At 37.0% G+C, this 21845-nt stretch overlaps 1 protein-coding gene across 1 annotated transcript in view; it reads left to right on the top strand.

The window, feature by feature from the left end:
* DIAPH1 (diaphanous related formin 1) overlaps window positions 1-21845 on the top strand; it is a 94575-nt gene that overhangs the window by 14622 nt on the left and 58108 nt on the right. Inside the window, exons 4-15 of the mRNA XM_083357577.1 lie at window positions 280-381; window positions 3499-3629; window positions 4169-4255; window positions 5100-5163; window positions 8924-9063; window positions 11314-11422; window positions 11984-12094; window positions 13521-13660; window positions 16668-16784; window positions 16917-17032; window positions 17898-17962; window positions 20283-20462. Of these exons, the coding sequence (XP_083213703.1) occupies window positions 280-381; window positions 3499-3629; window positions 4169-4255; window positions 5100-5163; window positions 8924-9063; window positions 11314-11422; window positions 11984-12094; window positions 13521-13660; window positions 16668-16784; window positions 16917-17032; window positions 17898-17962; window positions 20283-20462 (1362 nt within the window). The remainder of the gene's footprint in view (window positions 1-279; window positions 382-3498; window positions 3630-4168; window positions 4256-5099; window positions 5164-8923; window positions 9064-11313; window positions 11423-11983; window positions 12095-13520; window positions 13661-16667; window positions 16785-16916; window positions 17033-17897; window positions 17963-20282; window positions 20463-21845) is intronic.

The raw sequence follows: 21845 nt of genomic DNA on the forward strand, positions 1-21845 counted from the left end.
GTGATGTGAAAAATTCTCTTTCTGCTCTGGGAAGGAGGACTTTGATTACTTTTTCTACTGCAGCAAATAAACAAAAAATCCTAAACCCAGAATTCATTTAGGAGAAATCAAATATTGTTATTTGTAATTTTGTCAAAAGAATACAGCTTCATGTGACTGGATAGTCATCTAATGGGGATGGCGTAGGGAATCCTGCAATGTACATATGGATAGACTTGATGATCTTCTAGATAACTCTCAATGATAATTCTATGATTATATTTATGCTTTCTTTGCTAGGTGGATATGAATCTAAATGAGGAAAAGCAGCAGCCTCTAAGGGAGAAAGACATTAGTATCAAGAGAGAAATGGTGTCTCAGTACCTGCATACTTCTAAAGCTGTGAGTTCTTGGGTTGTGGAGTGGTCAGATTTAGAGAATATGTCTAGGGTTTGCTTGATTCATGTTGCAGGATAAGTGTCAGTTATCCAAAAATTATGTGTAAGAGGTTAACTGTCAAGGATGGCTGGAAATCAGGTATCTATCATTGTCTATACCAGGGGTGTCAAATTCAATTTCATTGAGGGCCGCATCAGCATTGCGGTTGCCCTCAGGGGGCCAGGTGGGTATGGCCAAGGTGGGCATGACCTACTGGGTGGGCGTGGCTAGAGTGCGTATGGCCTACTGTGGGTGGGCATGGCCAGCTCTACATCGTTCGCATCAAGGGTGCCTATGGGGGCCTGGGCAGGAGTGGGACAGATATGAGGGTCTCTGGCAGAATGAGGGTCTCTGGGCCAGGGCCAAGGCAGTGGGGGCCGTTCCCTCACAGTTTCCAGGATGGCTACGCGGGCCACATGAAACCACTTTGCGGGCCGGATCTGGCCCCCGGGCCTTGTGTTTGACATGTCTGGTCTATACTCTTTGATACTGTTCTCTGGTTGTAGAGCACAGTATTTAATATGATCGCTTATTTACTGGCTTCTCTGAATAAAGGAAGAGCTGAAAAAATCTTAGTGGCTTCAGACTATAAAATGGAATAAACTCAAGGTAGTTTCAGCCATTAATTGAGCATAATACTTGTTCGGTATAGTTACTTTATTTAGTTTACAGTTAGAACATCATTTAACTGCTGTGAATCTAAAAGTAAATGGAAGGTTGCAATGTTTCCGCTGTTTAAGAAGCAGGGAATCAGAATATAAAAAAACTTGACTGTTAAATTGTGTCGTAATTAAATAAGGTTCAGCCTAAGCAGTCTTCCCAACATCTCGCCATGCTTCTGAGAGATCTGAGAAAGCAACACACTTGCACTTAAACGGACCTAATAATTGCCCAAAGATTATTGTTCAAGCCACAAGTGGACTATGGTTGAAATGACAGCAGTCTTCCATTACTTGAGGGGCTGTTAAAGAGAAGAGGGGTTTTTAACCTATTTCCCAAAGAACCTGAGAGCAGGACAAGAAGTAAGAATGAAACATCATTAAAGAGCGATCCAACTTAAAACTAAGGTGAAATTTCCTGACAGTGAGAACAATTAATTGGAAGTTATGAGGGTTCCATCACTGGAGGCTTTCAAGAAAACATTGGACAGCCATTTGTCTGGAATGGAATAAATTCTACTGCCTTAGGCGGGGTTGGACTAGAAGAACTCCAAGGTCTATTCCAAACCTATTCTGTGTTCTAATCTCTGGGAGAAGAACGTTCCAAAGGACAGACACTTTGGAATTTAATTCTCAACTGTCATAGAATTGCAAGTTGTTGATGTGGCAAAGGGTGCTTCTGCAGAATTATAATTCATGAGATAGCTATAGTTTTTCTTGAACTGGTCGGTTTTGGCAATAGTCTGCTCTTGATTAATGTGGTATGCTTTGTATGAGTACCCTTGTAAATTTCTGGAAATTTCAGTTGGTGTATAATGGAACAGCTAGGGTGCTAAGAAGTACAAGGTGCAGAAACTCTGCAGTACCTCTACTGAAAAAGTTTTACTGGTTGCTGGCTATTTACTGAGCTTAATTCAAGAGCTCAATTTAAAGTCTTAAGTAGCTTGATGCTGACTATCTAAGTAATAACACCCTTTCCTGTTAAGATACATATTTCTACCCTTATAAATAAATAAATAAATAAATAAATAAATAAATAAATAAACCTTTATTGTCAAAGTACAACATGTGTACATTGAGATTAGCTGAGCCTCCCCCTGTGCTCTCTCCCCCCAACACACAGTGACAACAAACCCTCCATCCCACCACACTATGTGAACCAACTACACCACACACCGGCCTCCCAAGTCAGCTCTGCATAAGATTATATCCCATTCAAAAGCCTAACAGCCCACGGATAAAAGCTGTTCTTCAGCCTGTTGGTACGGCTGGCTATATTCCTATATCTCCTACCGGATGGTAGGAGAGTAAAGAGATACCGTCCATGGTGTGAGTCATCCCTGAGAATCTTCCTCACTCTTCCAAGGCAACGAGCCCTGGCGATGTCATCCAGTGGTGTCAGGGAACAGCCCACAATGTCTTGTGCTGTGCTCACTACCCTCTGTAATACTTTCCTATCCGCGGCTGTCAGACCGGCATACCAAACCACAATACCATATGAGAGGACGCTCTCTATGGTAGACCGGTAAAAGAGGGTCATTAGCTGTTGTTCTACCCTGTTCTTCCGCAAGATCCTAAGAAAGTGAAGCCTCTGTTGGGCCTTTCTAGCCACCTGGGTTGTGTTAACTTTCCAGGTCAGATCTTCACAGAGGTAGACCCCCAGAAATTTAAAGGAGGGAACTCTCTCTACACAGTCCTCCCCGATGTAAAGTGGGGCAGGTTCCTCTTTTTTCCTCCGGAAGTCTAACACCATCTCTTTCGTCTTGCTGATGTTTAGGTGCAAGTTGTTGTTACTACACTTCTATCCTATTTAGAAAATTAGTAAATCCCATCTGTTTTGCCAAGCTTTTAATTGTTAATTGCTTTTAATATTTTATTATTAAATTTAATTCATAATAACTTTATATTCCATTTTTTGTTTTAATCTAACTTAACAAGTCTCACTTGTTTTAGTCTTATTGAGTAGTTGCTGGACAAGAAACATACATATCAAACAGTAATAATAACTGATTCCACATTCCTGAAATCAACCTCAGACTTTTTACAAGAAATCCGAGTACAAATTTCTATTATGAATTGTAATTATAATTATAAGGCAAACATACAGTGAATTGCCAGCTGTATTCTAATATATTTTTGAAATGAAGTATAGTGGATCATTAATCTCTGGGATGGAGAAAATAATAGAAAGCCAGTATCTAAATACTGAAGTAGCCCTAAATTATAGCAAATAGAAGAGGATTATAATTGGATACAGTTCAGCAATATCCAGTTGAACCCATTTTTAAAACTGAAAGCTTTGTTGTATTCGTCTGTTGGAACATTAGAGAAAAATTCAATTCAAGAATTTTATTCTGTGCTGTGGAGACATATTTAAATTAGAAAGAATGGATATATATTTATCATTCTTTTTCGTTTGCAGGGCATGAGTCAAAAGGAGAATTCGAAATCTCCTATTATGTACATTCAGGAACTAAAATTTGGTCTTAAAGATGCACAGCTCCTTGGATGTTTGGAGTCTCTACGTGTGTCGCTCAATAACAATCCTGTCAGGTAATGGTTCAGTTGGAACATTGTTGATTGCTAGATACTGTTTAAAATTTGTGGACATGATGCATGTCTGGAGACAGATGTACAGCTAGTCCTTGGTTTACAACTCTTCATTTAACGACTGTGTAAAATTGTGATGGCCTAAGAAGTGATTTATGACCTGTACTCACACTTATGATGGTTGCACCTCTCCCACAGTCATCTAATCACATTTTTGGTACATCTTGGTCATGTGATTGTGATTTGCGATCATTTTTGCCAATTCCTGGCAAAAAAAACCCGTTGGAGAAGCTGGATTGACTTAACAGCTGCATGATTTAATTAACAATTATGGTGATTTGATTAATGACCACCATAAAAATTGTGTTTAATCAGGTCCAAATCGACTTATGACTACAGCAGTTTACAATGGAAATTCTAGTCCCAATTATGATTGTAATTCGAGGACTACCTTTATGCAATTGCCAGTGCAATAAGAAGATGAAGTAATTATTTTATTTAGATAATAAATTTTGTATTGTTTTATTCTGCAACAATTACAGCTGGGTGCAAAATTTTGGAGCTGAAGGTCTGAATTGCCTGCTGGACATCTTGAAAGGTCTTCATGATGAGAAGGATGAGTTTTCTGGGTAAGGAGCACTTGAATTGAGATAAAATGATAAAATCTATACATATACATGTACTTGTATATATTGTAAACTAGTATAGATAATAAACTTAGTATATAGATAGAATATGCTTAATTCACAATCACCCAAATGGAATGCTTGCACACACACACACACAAACACACACACACACACACACACACACACCCCTTGATAAATTTGTGTATATGCACAAACATTCTGCCTCATTGGTGTATAAAAGTGTGCATATTATATGGATTGTAATCTACCATGCTGGTCCAGTGTTGGTCAGTAGATAGATGTTTTTTAACTTCTCAGTGTAGGGTTGAGGGGGTGTTATTGGCCCCAAATCATCAAGTGAGTTTCTATGCCTAAAGGAGGTCTAGAACCTGAATCTCCATACCTTAGTGCAGGACTCTAAATACACTGGCTTTCATAAGTAGGTTGGAAGGTTGAATGAATATACTGTAGCTTTTAATATAGATGGATGGGTGGAGGGATGAATGAATGAATGAATGGGTAAGATGATATTTACATGCTGGAAACTTGTTTTCATTGTGTGTTTTATTTGGGTGTACAAAGATTAAAGGAAAAATAAGGACATTTGGGTAGGATAAGGATAAATGGACGTATGGATCCACAAGATTGGGCCTTGTGGGTAGTATTTTTATCCAGTCATATTTTTTTCTCTACTGAATTTTGATATAGTTAGGAGCATTCTGCCACAGTTTCTTATGGTTTTGCATGTTTTTTAATGTTCTGGAATGGAAGCCTACATGTGTAAGTAGATAATTCTGGGTGTAGAATTAATATTTTTTCAGTTTTGTGTCTTGTATTTTTCCAGGTCATATGACTTCAGGATCCAACATGAAATTATTAGGTGTTTAAAAGCTTTCATGAACAACAAAGTAAGTCCCTTATTTTCTCCATGTAGAAACTTGTGAATATAATTCCTTATATTTAAGGAATATAAGCAAAAATTAGTAGAAACCAAAATTACAAATGGGCAGGAATTTAAACATGTTCTTTTTCAGCAGTATTAGTCTATCTTTAGACAAAAAAAATTAGCTGGGTAACCTTGGGCCAGTCACTTTTTCTCAGCCCTAAAAAGGAGGCAGTGACAAACCACTTCTGAAAAATCTTGATTCACAAGGACTTTATTCCAGCTGAATAGTTGTGAATATTAAGATTTTGGAGAATGGCATTGTGAAAGAAAAAGTTTATTCATGCAAAAGTCTGTCTACAATTTTGCATATTTATAAAATGTAGAGAAAAAACTTGCAAAGCTGCCAATACATGAAACCCTTTACCTCAGAAGGCATGATCTGATTTGTATTTTCAGACTGTGAATACTTAAAACCATGGTTAAGAGCCACATGAAATATAAATCTAAAAAAAAATTGAAGCAGAAAATATAATTCAAGTAGAAACAAAAAACCCTGAAAGGTAATCTGAATGAAAATTATAATTAATGTTATTTCCTATTATACTACTAAGACTTTTAATTCTAAATTTAGAAATTGTGAGGAGAGAACTAAAGAGACAAGACAAGGATAAATTTCAGGATTACGGGAGTCTAAAATGAGATGAAGATAACTGTCTAAGTTAAGAAGAACAGTACTAGAAAGATTAGGCAGTATTAAAAAGGAATACATTTACTGAAAGAAGATGAAAAAATCAAATCAGTTTCTCAAAGCAGAAGAAATCAGTTCAGGAACACTATTATACACTGGATATGAGCACAGAAAATGATGCTCTAAACTTACAAGCAAGGGTCATAATAAAGCAAGAATATAAGGATGGGTGAGAAAATGACTTTGAACATTAGCACTATTTAAAATATGTTAAAAGAAATTTACAAATCAACAAAATTAATTGTGGCCACACATAGGCAGAAATTTTTGACATCTGTCTTTTGTCCTAGTTTATTCAAATAGTTTCACTGCAGATAAAACATTCCTAAACAAAATGTTGGCAGGAAAACACTCAAAAAAATGAAGAGAAAGTCTAATAAATTTTTCTGTGAGAGTTATTTGTGAGGAGATTATGAGTGATTATTTGAAGTGGTATGAACATTGGAAAAATACTTTTGAGAATTGAGAGAAAGAACAGTTTAGGCATAAAAAAACTAAAATAGAAAGGAATGCTAAGTGAACTGTAAAGTAAGTATATCTGAGAGGTGCAGAAGGAATAAAATCAATTGTGCAAACAGTAGTACGATAATGGAGTTTAAAATATGAAAATATGTGAAAAAGAGAATGTTGCAGGCATTCTAATCTTTAAGAAATGTTCTACCAAGGACGCACTTGGTCAAATTTTTGACCCATTTACTGTATATATAATTTGTAATAGTTTATTCTCTTAATTTTACCAGTTGCAAGTAGATTTTTTTATTAATCTTCAAATCCATTTTGTTTATTGCATCAATTAATTTGTATATGTTTTACTGAAAATCACTGGGGCTGTTAGCCAAGAATATGGTATTACCTATATATTACTAAAACTCTGGATTTAAAACTTTAAAATGCTGATTCCTGTAATCCTTAACTGAGCAAAGTGGTGTACCATAGGGCAAATGTTTTTCAATGAAGTTACATTAAATGGGCTAACTTTCAGTATGTGTCTGAAATCCGTGACTCCCATGGAATTGAAATTTGGCAAATTTTATATAAAACATATTAAAATATAAATATCATAAAGCAATCTATGACAACACAAAATGTCACAATATTTCCTCTGCTGATGTTTGTGCTATACAGTTCAACATTGGATATCTTCTAGACAGATATATCTCTGAATGTATCCCACCTTTTCCAGTGAAGGCAGTACATTAGAAATATCTCTGAAGTGATGAGCCAAAGTTTGGCATGGCTCATCTAGTCTGCATATAAAAGCACAAACGTACTCACATGCTGATTCAACACACTCTTCAACACCATCACAAAAATTCCTCGTGCCAATGCCATTTATCCTTAAAATACATTACTAAGAAAATTCTTGTATTGCATTTGGTTCAGTTTTCAACTATTTGCTAGCATTTCATTTCAAAGATGCATTTCTGACCCTAATTAATAATTTCTAACATATTTTAACCTTTCATTAAACTCATCCTTTCAGGAATGTATTTGTCAATTTCACATGATGAGACCATGTTCTTTAAAATCTGTTGCATTCTTCCCCTCTTTGTTGACAAGTTTTTTTTTCTTCCATTTCTTTTTAATTCAAACTCTTTGACATATACCCCTCGTAACATTCCACATTGCCACAGTCATCGGCAAATGAGCCCTTGAATATTGACCCCAGCTACCGATATATGTCCCAATTGGTGGAATGTGAACATCAGTATGTTGGGAGACAAAGTAGTTTCTAGGTAGACATTCTTGTGTGCATAGAATACCATGTGCCTGTTTGCAGTAAAACCTAGCTTTAGTTATAACATGCATAAAGATAGTCGTTGCATAACGAGAGTAACTGGGATTCTGCAACTCTGTTGCGAAGTGATGCAATCATAAAGCATGGTATCATTTGACTGCCATTTGTGACCTCCTGCTGGCTTTTCCATTTACTTTGCTTTTTGGAAGCTAGCAGAAAATGATGCAAATAGCAATCCTATGATTGTGGGAGTTGGTTGTCAAGCACCCAAATTACAATCATGTGACAGTCACACCTAGAAGAACTGGTCATGTCTCCTCATACAGTGCCATTGTAACTTCAAATAGTAACTGAACAAGTGATTAATAACTGAGGACAATCTGCATTGTAAAATATTTTTAAAAATGACTGGTATAAGCAGTCATCGACTTACAACAGTTCATTTACTGACTGTTCTAAGTTACAACAGCATTGAAAAAAATAATTTATGACTGTTTTTCACATGACTGTTGTAGCATCCCATGGTCACATAATCAAAATTCAGATGCTTGGCAACTGACTCATATTTATGAGTGTACAGGGCCACATGATCACTTTTTGTGACCTCCTGACAAATAAATGGGGAAGTCAGAGTCACTTAACAGTCCTGTTACTAATTTAAGAACTGCAGTGTTTCACTTAACAACTGTGGCAAGAAAGGTCACAAAATGGGTAATATTCACTTAACAAATGTCTCACTTAACAACAGATTATTGGGGGGCTGAATCATGCTTGTAAGTTGAAGACTATCTGTATTAACTTTAACCATTAGCAGGAAATGATGCGTCAACATAGATGCTGTAAGCTTTAGGTTTCTTATTTATATATGGTTAGATCAATCTGACATCAGATCTATCCATTATCAACATATAAGACAACTTCATATACAACGATTGCTGGAATTTTTTTATATTGGTTTCCTATATTTTCTACAGCAAATTTGACATCAAAAGTGTCTAGATTGTTGTATGTATATTTCCATTTTCCCATTCATCATGTTCCCTGCCTATTCAGTTAATTGCTTGGCAGACTGAAAAGCACTTTGAATACACTGAGGAATGGAAACAGTATTGAGTGAAAGTGCCTTTAAGTTCTTCTCGAAATTCGCCTCAAAAGTTCTTCCTTAGAACATATTCCCTTTCTCTTGTTTTCTGAACATACAGTGTAATGTTTTTGTGAGACTTGTGCTATTTTGTGGTATGGATATTATTTCTGCCTATAATCTAAGTTATTCACCTGAATTGGTTTTTATTTTAGTTTGGAATTAAGACAATGCTTGAAACAGAGGATGGGATTCTACTTTTGGCAAAAGCAGTTGATCCTAAAGTCCCTACAATGATGATTGATGCTATCAAGCTACTCTCTGCTCTCTGCATCCTGCCTCAGCCTGTGGATATGTATGTGGCAATGAGTAATTTATCTTTTGGTTTATTTGTATGCTGTAGAAGAATGGGTCCTTTTAGGAAAATACATTAAAATATAGTTTATCAGTTATGCCTCTTAATAAGCACATAATTGGTACAGGAGATGAGTTCTGAATATCCCAAGGGAAAAAAAGTTGAAACAACATTCTCTTCCTGAAGCCATTACCCTCATCCCATGTTACTTAAGAAAGTTTTACATCTATAGCTTTTCAGAGCATAAATGGAGGTTATAGCAAGAGGTGAGGAATCAGCAAAGCTTGTTTCACAAATTTACTTCTGTTTGCATATCTTAAAGACACAACTCAATGCATTTGTTCCTCCTAACTTTTACTTGTTATGAATGAATTCAAGAAAAGTATTTTTTGTAATAGCACTTAGATTCCTCTCCATAATTTTTGCACAGTTTTGTTCAAAACATTTTTGATATACAAACAGAAATAAAATAGGTAGCTGTATAAATAAAGAAAATACAACAGAAAAATGTAATAATGAGAGACAGAAATGATATGTGTGTTACAAGGATTCAAAGAGATTTCACATTCAGTTAATTATTATCCCCAAAAGGTAATAATTTGTTAATTGAGCCTTTTGTACTGAAGAAATGAGAATTTAATTATTTATTTAAACATTTAGTTAATGGAACTATATCTTCATGGAGGGAAACATTCAGTAACGTACCTCAAGGTTCTGTCTTGGGCCCAGTACTCTTCAACCACTTTATAAATGATCCAGATGAGGGATATAATAAAAAACCTCATCAGATTTTCTGGAGGGAATTGCTAACTCTTTGGAAGAGAGACTCAAGATTTAGAAGGATCTTGACAGACTTTAAGACTTAGCAGTTCCTTTAACCACATGCAGTTCATTGATGAGAAAAGTAAAATCCTGCACTTAGGCAGGTAAAACCAGATGCATAGGTATAGAATAGGCAGTATCTGGCTCAACAGTAGTAACAGTGAGAAAGGTCTAGGTCAGGGGTGTCAAACTGCCAGCCCGCAGGCAGGACGTGTCGTCCAAAAGCCACACCCACCCCACTGCTGGCAATGGCAAAATAGTCCCGAAGTCGCGAGTTTGACATGTCTGATCTAGGTGATCTTAAGTGTAAGCCAGAAATGTTTTGCAGCTGCCAATAAATAAATAATAAACCAATGTAGTCCTAGGCTGCATCAACAGAAGGATAGCATCAGCATCATGAGAAGTGCTAATATTGCTTTGTACTATACTGGTAAGACCACATTTGGAATACTGGTACAGTTCCAGTCACTATGATACAAAAAAGATGCTGAGACCCTAGAAAGTGTGTAGAGAAGAAAACAAAGATAATAAGAGGTCTGGAGGCTAAACTGTATGATGAATGGTTGAGGGATCTAGGTATGTTTAGCCCAGGGGTGTGAAACTGCCGGCCCGCGGACCGGATGCATCATGCTGAAACTGCGCCCACCCCATTGTCGTCAATGGAAAAACAGTTGTGATACATCGCAACACATCATGTGACGTTGCGAGTTTGACACCCCTGGTCTAGCCTATCAAAAAGAAGGATGAGGTGAAACATGATAACTGTCTTGAGGGGCTGACTTATTCTCCAAAGCACCTGAGGGCAGGACAAGAAGTAATGGCTGAAAGCTTGTTAAACAGAGAGCCAGCCTAGGAGAAATTTTCTGACAGTAAGAGCAATTAATCAGTGGCGTAGCTTGCCTTCTGTGGTTGTAGGTGCTCCATCACTGGAGTTTTTCAAAAATAGACTAGACAACCACTTGTCCAGGATGCTGTAATTTTTTTTTACTCGAGCAGTGGCTTGGACTAAAAGGCTTCTGAAGTCCCTATCATTCTACATTCTAGGAGGTACAGTACATTGCCTGCTGAAGAAAGACAATAAACAGTAAAAACACTGGCAGCTGTGAGCAAACTTTGAATTTAATAAAGTTGACGATTAGTTATTTGCACTCTTTACAAAAACATCAAGTGCCAGATATAATCTATGAGTATATGCCAGTTGTACAATTGAGTCTAAATTTGATACATTCAAATTCAGAAGAAATTGATTGGCATCCTAAATTTTAATATGGGATCTTTAAAATCCCAAGTCAAAATAATATATATTTTTTAAAAAAATACAGACTTGGCATGTAACAATTATAAAACCTGTTTTTTATTTCCCCCCTTTTTCTTCCTTTATTTTTTCTTTCTGGTTTTTTTTTTGGTGATTCCTTTATTTTTGGTTAGGCACGAGCAAGTTTTGGGAGCATTGACTGAACGTGCAGAAATGGATGAAGTAGAACGATTTAAACCCATTGTGGATGGCCTGAAAAGTGGAACTTCGGTAGCATTAAAGGTACTAGGAGGAACCTGGAAAAAGAATGTCACAGTCTGTCTACCTTATCTGTTTCAGAATACTCTGATGCCTTTTCATTTTCTCTCTTATTTCACCATTGCTGAGTACACTTGATTTCTCAACGGACTTTTATTCTGAAATCCTTTATGTATATCTTCAGAACCAGCTCAAGGTAGCAATCAGGCATTTTGATTAGAATTATTTTGATTAGAATTATTATAAGGTAATAGGAAGATGGCTTGATTAGTTAAACAAGCTCTAGAAAAGCATACTAGCTATCCATTAATTATAAAGCAATTGTAAGCATTGTGATTCTAAAATTCTACATTCTGGTTTTGGGATGAAAAGGAGTGAGTAGTCTTTTCAAGCCATGCATTCCTGCTGCTCTAGGTATATTATTCCAAGGTTATTTGACCCCCTGCATACATTTAAATATAATAGGGACACTGGGCCACAAATATTAATGGATTACCTTGAAAGAGAAGACTTCTGTTCTGGAGTAGACTTAGAATATGAGCTGGGTTGCCTTTGAATCATGCATTTTTATTTTGACTTTCTTAGGTAGCTTGTCTACAATTGATCAATGCTCTAATCATCCCATCAGATGAACTCGACTTCAGGCTGCACATCCGCAGTGAATTAATGCGCTCTGGACTGCAGCAAATCCTGAAGGTTAGAAACGTCTCTCTTTTCCACTGTGATACCTTTGCTATATTGGGAGAGATGATAGCTATTATCTTAAGATTCCATTTAACGTGTAAGCAACTTGATGGGCTTAATTACACTTCAACATTATTTTGGGGGTTCAGGTAGTCTTTGACTTATGGCCATAATTAGCACTGGAATCTTGCTCATTGAGCAAAGTGGTCATTCAGCAAGACACCCTCATGACTGCCTTGCTCAACAAGTGCATTCCCAGCTCTCCCAGTTTTAGGGTGAACAAAGTGAAAGCACTGTGCCTGTCGAAAGAAGGCAGGCAGCAACTCTCTGAACAGAAGAGAACACCTGTGGTGGAAGGTGGGAACAAAGCTTTGGGATTCTTATTTTGTTTCTCCAGCTCACTGAAGGAATTCCCCTCCCCATCTTGCGCAGGAAGAAAGTCTTGTGCTGGAGAAACAAAGTTTGGATTTTGCTTCATTCCTGCAGACCAGGGCAAGATTTCCTCTTCCTTTTGTGGCTTCGTTTCTGCAGCCTGGCAAAGGATTCCCTGCTCCCCCCATACATGAAAGGAAGGAGAAATCCTTTGGCAAGCAGCAGTAGCAGCGTGCAACCTTACCTACCAGCTTCCCCATTGTCTTTCTAAACTGTCATAACTTTGAATGATTGCTAAACAACTGGTCATAAGTCAAGGAATACCTGTGTTCTTTTATAGCTGGCCATATTTCAAAAGAATAACTCTTATTTACATAGGATTCTCAAAAGGAAGAATGGTAGAGAACTAAAATAATAAGGAATGTGTAGTTATGCAAATTAAGTATTCTCGGCAGTTGGAAATGCCTAACTGATTCTTGAATGAAGATGAGAGCTCTGCTGTTAGCCCTGTTAGACTGGCACATGTTTATGATGGTTGCAGCATCCTGAGGTCATGTGATCACCGTTTGCAACCTTCCCAGATGACTTCCAACAAGTAAAGTCAATTGGGAAAGCCAGATTTGCTTAAATGCTCTGTGATTTGCTTATCAATTATGGCAAAAAATGTTGTAAAATCAGGTGCAACTCACCTAGCAACTGCTTTGCATAAAAATGGAAATTCTGGTCCCAATTGCGGTCATAAGTTGAGGACTACCCTGTATACCATTTGTGTTTCAATTTGTGTTTCAATTATGTGAATTGCCTAGATATAAATAATAAAGAGGTTCCCTTCTTATGTCATGGATGTTTGGGCAGGGACATTGTAATCAGTTTTGTGTTAATCAGTTTGTCTCTTGTCTCAAATAATTTCAACAAATTAGTTCTCTTATGGGGGGGGAGCAGGGAGGTGAGGAAGAAAAGGGAAGAGAGAAAACAATATTTTACCAAATAATTTGAAGTTTTCTTGGAATAATAGAGGGTCATGCTGTCTAGTGGACATCCTCTGAAATGACAGTGCTCTTTACAGGAATTGCATGCTCAAGACAATGAGGAGCTGAAACTGCAGCTGCAGGTATTTGAAGAATATGGTGAAGAAGATTCTGCAGAACTCAGAGGCCGCTTGGAAGACATTCGAATTGAAATGGAATATCCTTTTTTTCAAAATATGTGACTTACTCAACCAACATCTCAGCATACAAGACAAAAATAATAAGGGGCCTGGAGGCTAAGCCATACGATGAACAGTTGTGGGAACTAGGTATGTCTATTCTAACAAAGAGAAGAACTAGGGGTGATATGATAGCAATCTTTCAGTATTTGAAGGGCTTTCATAGAGAAGAGGGGGTTCAACCTGTTCTCCAAAGCACTTGAGGGCAGGACAAGAAGTAGTGGGTGGAAGTTCATTGAAGAGAGATCCAACCTAGAACTAAACAGAAATTTCCTAACAGTGAGAATAATTAATCACTGGAGGATTTAATCACTGGACATTTTTAAAAAGAGATTGACAACCGTTTGTCCAGAATGTTACAGGGTCTCCTGCTCAAGCAGTGGGTTGGACTAGAAGACTTCGAAGGTCCCTTCCAACCCTATTACGTTATTTTATGTTGTTATTGCCTCCTTCTCCAAGATTCTCTTGTTACAGTAGGATTATTGTTTGTCAGATCTGTATGTATTCGAGATGACCTGCATGAGGCTGTCCTCACAATAACAACATGTAAAGGAGATTGAATTGGGCTGGGAGAGTGATTGGCCCAAAGTCACCAAATGAGTTTCTATAACTAAGGGTGGACTTGAACCTGGGTGTTCCCAGACTTGACCAACACCACATTTGTTCTCCAGCAGTACTGACTCCTGTAATGCTCATGTGACCTGTGGTTGGGTAGGTATCCAGGAAGCACTGAAAAGAGGGAGCTTCTCTGCTAGTCATGTTTTTTTTAAAAAAGGGGGGAAAGATTGAAATTTAGCACATATAAGGCAAGTTGTACACCGCCCTGAGTCCTTCGGGAGAAGGGCGGTATAAAAATATAATAAATAAATATATAATAAATAATAAATATCCCTGACCTTGTCCAACAGGTTTTTTATGTTTTTTGGTAATAAAACCATCAGTACAGAGAGTGGTGGGATTCAAATATGTGAACAACTGGTTCTCTGTGTGGATGCTGCTTCCAGAAGTCCATTCTGAGCCTGGGCAACAAAAAATTAGCTGCTGGTTCTGCCGAAGTGGTGCGAACCAGCTGAATCCCACCACCAAGTATAGATGACTTTTTACTATACTAAAATGAGAATAAAACACTTAAGGTTATAGATTACTTCTTATTCTTAGCACAGTCCAGAATTCAAAATCCATCCAGCTTGATGAAATTAGTCTCAACAATATGTTCTGTTTGATCTGATTGTAATTTTTGTAAGTTTGATATGGAGAGTTCATGGAAATGTATTTTTGATTTGAGAGGGGAAAAATTGGTGCTATCGAATCGACTCTTAGCAACTACCTGGATAAGTCCCTGCAATTTTCTTGGCAAGATTTCAGAAGTGGTCTACCATTACCTCCTTCCTAGGGCTGAGAGATTGTGGCTCTGAAAATACATGGAATATATGTATGTTTGATCCTAGACAATGAAAATAAATATCCATTATAAATGCCCCCTTGTGATCAAATCCAATTGAGAACCAGCTCGGTGGCTCTAAAAGTTCTAGAATCTTATGTACAAAGCCATCTAGGTGGCACTGAGCCAGTCATTCTCTCTCAGCTCTAGGAAAAGGCAATGGCAAACCACTTCTGAGAAAAACCTTGTCAAGTAAACTCCAGGGGACCAGTCCAGGCAGTCACCAGAATTAGCACTGACATATCACCATGTCATATCTTATGTCAGTGCTGACTCCTCGTGACTGCTTGGACTGGTCCCTGAACTTGAGAAGGTTTCTCAAGTGGTGAGTCTGCATATATATACACATATACCCACTGTACACTCAAACACCAAAAATACTCTAGAAAATATTCTTCCCTAAGGGAGTATGTTTTAAACTTCCAGTAACAAAAAATGTGGCATAATCCTTGAAGGTACAGTAGTGGCCAAAATTGGGGAAAACCTTTTGAGAAAAGTGTACAGTAGAAATGCCACCTTTGGTTAAGTTTCCACCCATTTTTCTTCTAATTTCTTTATAACTGTAGCCTTGTTCACTTTAATAATACTATTTTACATCGCTTTCTGGGCAACCAGTCAACTCTTTGCACTGTTACTTTAATTTTAGTAGATTTTACAAGCTCACTAAATGAAAGAACACAAAAAATACCCAACCAACTTGATAGCAATCACATAACACACTGACAAATGTCCTCCGTTCAGCTTCAATACATGACATCAATAACTGAATCCTACTGTGATCTGATTGGCTCATTGCCAAAACAAGATGGCTCTCTAAACACTCATGCTCATTGGCTACAGTCAGATGAAGAAAAGCTACCTGATATCAACCTAAGCAAGTTGTGCTTTTTCTGTTTATTTGGCCATAACTCTTCATAGATTACAGTACAGATAATTGAACAAACTTTGTTGCATTACATTCCTGATTAAATTATCTTTCCATTGATATATAATTTTATGGTACTACTCTAAAAGAAAAGTGGTGTTATTAGCCATTAAACCTCAAAAATACTTTTACAAAAAGGTTTCCACAATTTTGGCCACTACTGTATATGTGGCAACTCTTTAGTTATGCTGAAGCAGAGGGAGATAGCTGAGCAATCACAAATCTTGAGTTGCTCATCTCTAAGTTGTTCCTCCCCAAGATAGTAATAGTTTCAGGGACGTATTATAGATATAATATAACCTCTGGGTAACAATGCATTTTAAAGTGCATTTTCTTGCTTTTGTTTTCCTTACCTATTTTGTTTTCATTTTCTGATACACTTATTTAAATTCTAAAATTGAAGACTGCAACTATATTTTATGAATAGTATAAGCCAGTATGAACATTCTGTCTGGATTTGATGTGTAAATGCTTTAAATTAACAAACAATCATGATAAAAGTGATTTATGTAGATTTATATTAATTCCTTTACCATAAAATACAGAAATTAAGTGGTAAACTAGGTTTCTTTTATGAATTAATACTTTGTGTCTGTATTTCTTTTGAATGGCTTTTGAATCCTTAATTATTATTTTTTACTGATTTCAACGAAATCTTCCAGATTCTCCTAAATACAGTAAAGGATTCTAAGGCAGAACAACATTTCCTCTCAATTTTACAGCATTTCCTGCTAATCCGCAATGACTACGAGGCCAGGTAGAGAAGAAAACACTTTTTATAATGAATGTGAAAAGATATTGATGTGTGGATGTGTATACATAACTTTATAGTAGGAAGCTTTACTTCTGATTATCAGCACTAATATTTTTTTTTCTGTTCTTGCCTTAGGCCTCAATATTTTAAACTAATCGATGAATGCATTTCACAGATAGTTCTGTTCAGGAATGGGGCTGACCCAGACTTTAAGCGCAAACACTTTGACTTTAACGTTGAGGCCTTAATAGGTGAGTCTGGTGCTCTCGTTGGCTATATTTATTTTGCTAATTGTCCAGGAAAAATGTATTTTTCCATTTGTTACTATTATATGAGCTGACAGAAAGTTAATATATTTGTACCATTTTATGCCCCATTGTAAAAAATAAATCACTCAGCTTAAGCATATTAGTTGCAAAGGAGATTTTTTTTTAAAGAGGAAAGATTGCAGAATATTTCTTACTGTTTGCCCAAAATATCTACAATCTATTGAAAGCATTGGCACAGTTGTCATTTCAGGGCACTTGTACTTTTAATTCATGATGAAAACCTCTCTAGCACGACATTTCTTGCACTTTCAGTTATACTGAGACACAAGAAATGATCTATTTCTGGTCTGTTAAAGATGCATGAGAGAAAGACAGATATGCGCATATTTAGCTATGTCTGGTAAATCAAGGATGTAACAAAGCAATGCATAATCTAGAAATTGAGTAAGGCTCTACAATACAGGTGTGTTCTGAGCTACATTTGTCTCCTGAAAACTTTTGAGTGTGGCTTTCAAAGATTTCAGTAATAAACTATAATGTTTACTTTGTTAAGAGCTGTAGCATTTACACCTGTAGTTAAGTACTGTAGAAATGTGATGCAATTAATAATTAAATAGATGGCCAGAAGCTAACTACATTCACTAAATTCAAATTAAATATAAATAAAATAAAATCCAGTTCAGTTCCCCCCCCCAGCTCTATACAACTACACAACCCGAGGATGCCACTCAAAGAATGAAGAAGCCCACTGCTCCCCCAAAAGTATGCACCTCTACTTTATAGGGTTGCTTAGTGCAGGAGAGAATTTTTCTCACAGTATTCTTACTTAGGTTTTTTTTTTCTGTAGATAACTTGATTGATCAAACTAAGGTGGCAAAAAGTGAAGCTAAAACCCTGGAATTGGAGAAGAAGGTTACAATCATATTTTTTCCTTATCTTTCATTCTTCCTTTGTTTTACTGGCTTTTTGTTTACTCAGAACAAATTACTACTTTTTGTGTTTTTTAATATCTTCATTTTTTTAAAAAACAACCTTATTTTTTATTCCATTTGTGGTGCTGATAGCTGTTTTTTTCTGTTTAGTTCTTTTTTTTCTTGGTGCCTCTTTTCTTTGGTATTCATGGCCTACTATTCATAAGTATGTAAAGAGGAGAAGTATTTATAAGTATGCAAGAGGAATTTTCCCCTGGCTTTCTCCCAAACATGACAAAAATCAGGTCTGTATTGATATTGTCTTCGTCTTCAGAAGTACATTATTTTTTTTAAATTCTGCAGCAATAACGGTTAGAGCATTGCTGCAATACTGTTTTTTCACTAGGTGCCACAAAAGTCATACCCAAAATAGGAAGTTGTATGCCAAAGTTTTCATTGAGCAGCATGCTATCATAAACTTTTTTCTTCATTTTCCTTTATTTTTAACACTTCTGAACTAATTATATATGTTTATAAACCTGTTTACTTTTTCTATTTCTCATCGTGGTGCATTTGAAAAGAAAAAAATGTGTAAACTTAAACATCTTAATTCTAAAGTATTTCAGAAGGTTATATGTATAATTCAAGTATTAATCTTAAACCCATGCCATCCTGTATATTTTTCATTTGCCAGAGGATTTTTCCTATTGCTTGCAAACATTTAACAGTATATAGACTAAATCCTTCCAAATTTTAGTTGTATATTTAATGCCAGGAAAGGTAGGTGACTCTGTAAATGGCAGCAACAGTTCAGAGGAGCTGCATGAAGCATGTGGATTACTTACTTCTAATTCAGTGGTCCCCAATATTTCCAGCTTGGTGCCTAAGTGTGTGTGGGTTGGTGGTGGTGGACAGCAAATGATACCCTGTGAGTGGCAGGTATCCATGTGTGAGTGGCACAGCTCCATGAATAGAATAGAATAGAATAGAATAGAATAGAATAGAATAGAATAGAATAGAATAGAATAGAATAGAATAGAATAGAATAGAGCTGGAAGGACCTTGGAGGTCTTCTAGTCCTTCCCCCTGCTTAATCAGGAGAACCTATACCGTTTCAGACAAGTGACTGTCTTAGTGCAAACGCAAGTGCCTGCCACTGGTACAAGTGGAACTTTGCGTGTGAGCGCCCACCACTTGCGTGAATGGAGCTTCATGTGAGTGGAGCTGCGTGCATGAACGCAAGTGCCCATCACTTGCATGAGTGGAGCTGCATACGCATGTGTGCTTCCCCGCTGCTTGTGTGGCCTTGTTTCAAACGGGCTACAGCCTAGGGATTGGGGACCCCTATTTTAATTGACAGAAGGAGGCAACATCCACATTGTTCCTCATTGATAAAGTGGAAAACTACCATTAAAACTAGATTTTATAGAGCGGGGGTAATTGTTCACACATTATTTTGAATATGTTATCTCACAAAAAGCTGTATAAGGCAGAATTCCCCAAGCTTTCACGATTGGTGGCCCGGAGAGGGGTGGGATGGGGAGAAGGGGTGGTTTGTGTGTGTGTGTGTGTGTGGAAATGCATGCGTGCACATGTGCGTGCGGATGAACACCTGTTGATTGTGTGAGTGGGGCCATGAGCATGAGTAAGGTCATGGAAGCCCACCGCAAACGCATGGTTCCACAAGCACCTGCAACACGTTGACCTGAGCGTTCATGCACTGTGCCACGAATGCCGGCAACGCCGGTGACAAGTGGGGCGGCAAACATCTGTGACACTCAGAGTGGAGCCACAAGCACCCATGACGCTTGCGGCAACGCTTACATGAGTGGTGCTACAAATGTTTGCAGCAATGCTCACGCGAATGGGGCCATGAATGCTTGTGGTGACACTCACATGAATGAGTAGCAGAAGAGGGAAGGATTTCTGGCTGGCCAAGATAAAACCAAGCTACATAGAATAGTGACCTGACATGTCAGCATCACTTAGGCACAGAAAACAAAAACTGGAACATTTTTCTTTACTGCCTTTCTTAAAAGATTCCTGCATATTTCAGAATTTTATAATAATCTTTTCATTGTTACATATAAAACTTCCCTCCATTAAATAATTTTGCAGATCATTTTTGGCCTGGATTATGAGAGAAACTAATTAACATACCCTATTTAAATGTTTTCATATTCAGTAGCATTAAATGTTATCCACTTGTCATCTAATCAGCATCCTTCATGTTGTATTCCCCAAGAAGGAAAATATTAGCTCACTTGAGGTTTAACCAGTATGGAGTATGTTGGCATGATTATTGTGCATAATTCTTTCAGCTGGAATCTGAATTGACTGCACGTCATGAATTACAAGTTGAAATGAAGAAGAAGGAAAGTGATTTTGAGGAAAAAATTCAAAATTTACTCCAGGAGAAAGAAACAGTGGCAGCTGAGAAACAGCGTATTACCTCAGAGAACAAAAACTTGGAAATTAATAGCTCTTTGTTGAATGATGAGGTAATGATAATGGTATAAATAAACTGATTACATTAGAGGAACATGCCATTTCAGTATTTAAAGCCTCAGTCCCAAGAATCATAAAATGGAATAAGAAATATTGCTATTGTCTTGGAGAAAGAATTGGGGAATGGGACAGGAGGTGAATGAAAAGTTGAACTTTAAGATTTTAAGATACCTGGATGTTAATGGATGCATATAAATGTTGCTATTCGACACTATATGACATCCATTTCATTATGATCAAGAGAGGGAATCAGGATAGTTGGTAGCATGCTGTAAAACATTTGTTTTGTTCTTTGTGAATAAAATGAATTGTATTATGAACTCTGGGATTGAAGCAGATCATTTACTTATTTATGGATTTATACCCCATCACATTCAATTGAGTCTTGGAAGCTTATAGCAAATATAACGTTGCTATTTGAGAAATATGAGTGTCCTATAATAAACTCTGGGTCCAATGTGTGATCCAATGCAGTATGTCAGACAGCATCTCCTATAGTGCCAGTCTGGCTGTGTTTCAAGCTTTTTTTCTAGCATAATTTCAGTTGGCAACAATAATTTGGTCTCCATGTGACCTGCAGAATTATTTTTAGAAAATGAAATGATAGTTGTCCAGCATGCTTTTTTTGGAAGCTTGCACATCCTTAAAAAATTGGAAAATAAGCTGAGGTGGTAAGTGTTAAAGTAGTAATGGAAAGCGATCTTTCCCACTTCTACTTCCATCATGGCAGCCGCTTTGTGAAAATACCGATAATTTACTCTGAAAATCCTAATTGTATCTATTAGAGCAGAAGCATTGAGAGCCCCACATACTAACCATCTACAACTGGGTTAGGCTGAAATGTTAAATCAGATGTGCAAAGTGTTACAATCTGATTTGATGTATATATGCAATATGTAAAATAGTGCTCTGCAGATTCTTCAAAGCATGCTTTAGGAATATTAATGGAGTACTTTTGAATCATATAATAGGTTTGTCTTTTTCCATTGTGGGCTGTACCCAGCTGTCTCCTCACACTTCGCTTGCACAGCCACTTTGTTCTGTATTGTGCATGCTTGGTTCAGAACAGCCAGGATCAGCTTTCAGAAAAGTTATGTAAGCCTGGGAAAAAGTCCTGCTTCAATCATTCAGAAAGCTGTGTTCCAAAGGATCTCTTGTGCAGAAATCACACATCCCTAAATCAGAATAAGACTACCAATCCAGTGTGTTTTGCCTATTCTTGTATCTGTTGCATTAGACAAAGTCAGTAAGGTTACACAAAAAGAAATCTCAAAACCTCAAAGGAAGGAAATATTAGGGTATTGAATGATGGCTTAGAGATGGGTAGTCTGTTTATTTTTCTGGTTTAGAATTATGAAACGTTTCCAATCTAACTT

The sequence above is a fragment of the Vipera ursinii genome (genome assembly GCF_947247035.1).
Source record: "Vipera ursinii genome assembly, chromosome: 3".
In the NCBI taxonomy this organism is placed as follows: domain Eukaryota; kingdom Metazoa; phylum Chordata; class Lepidosauria; order Squamata; family Viperidae; genus Vipera; species Vipera ursinii.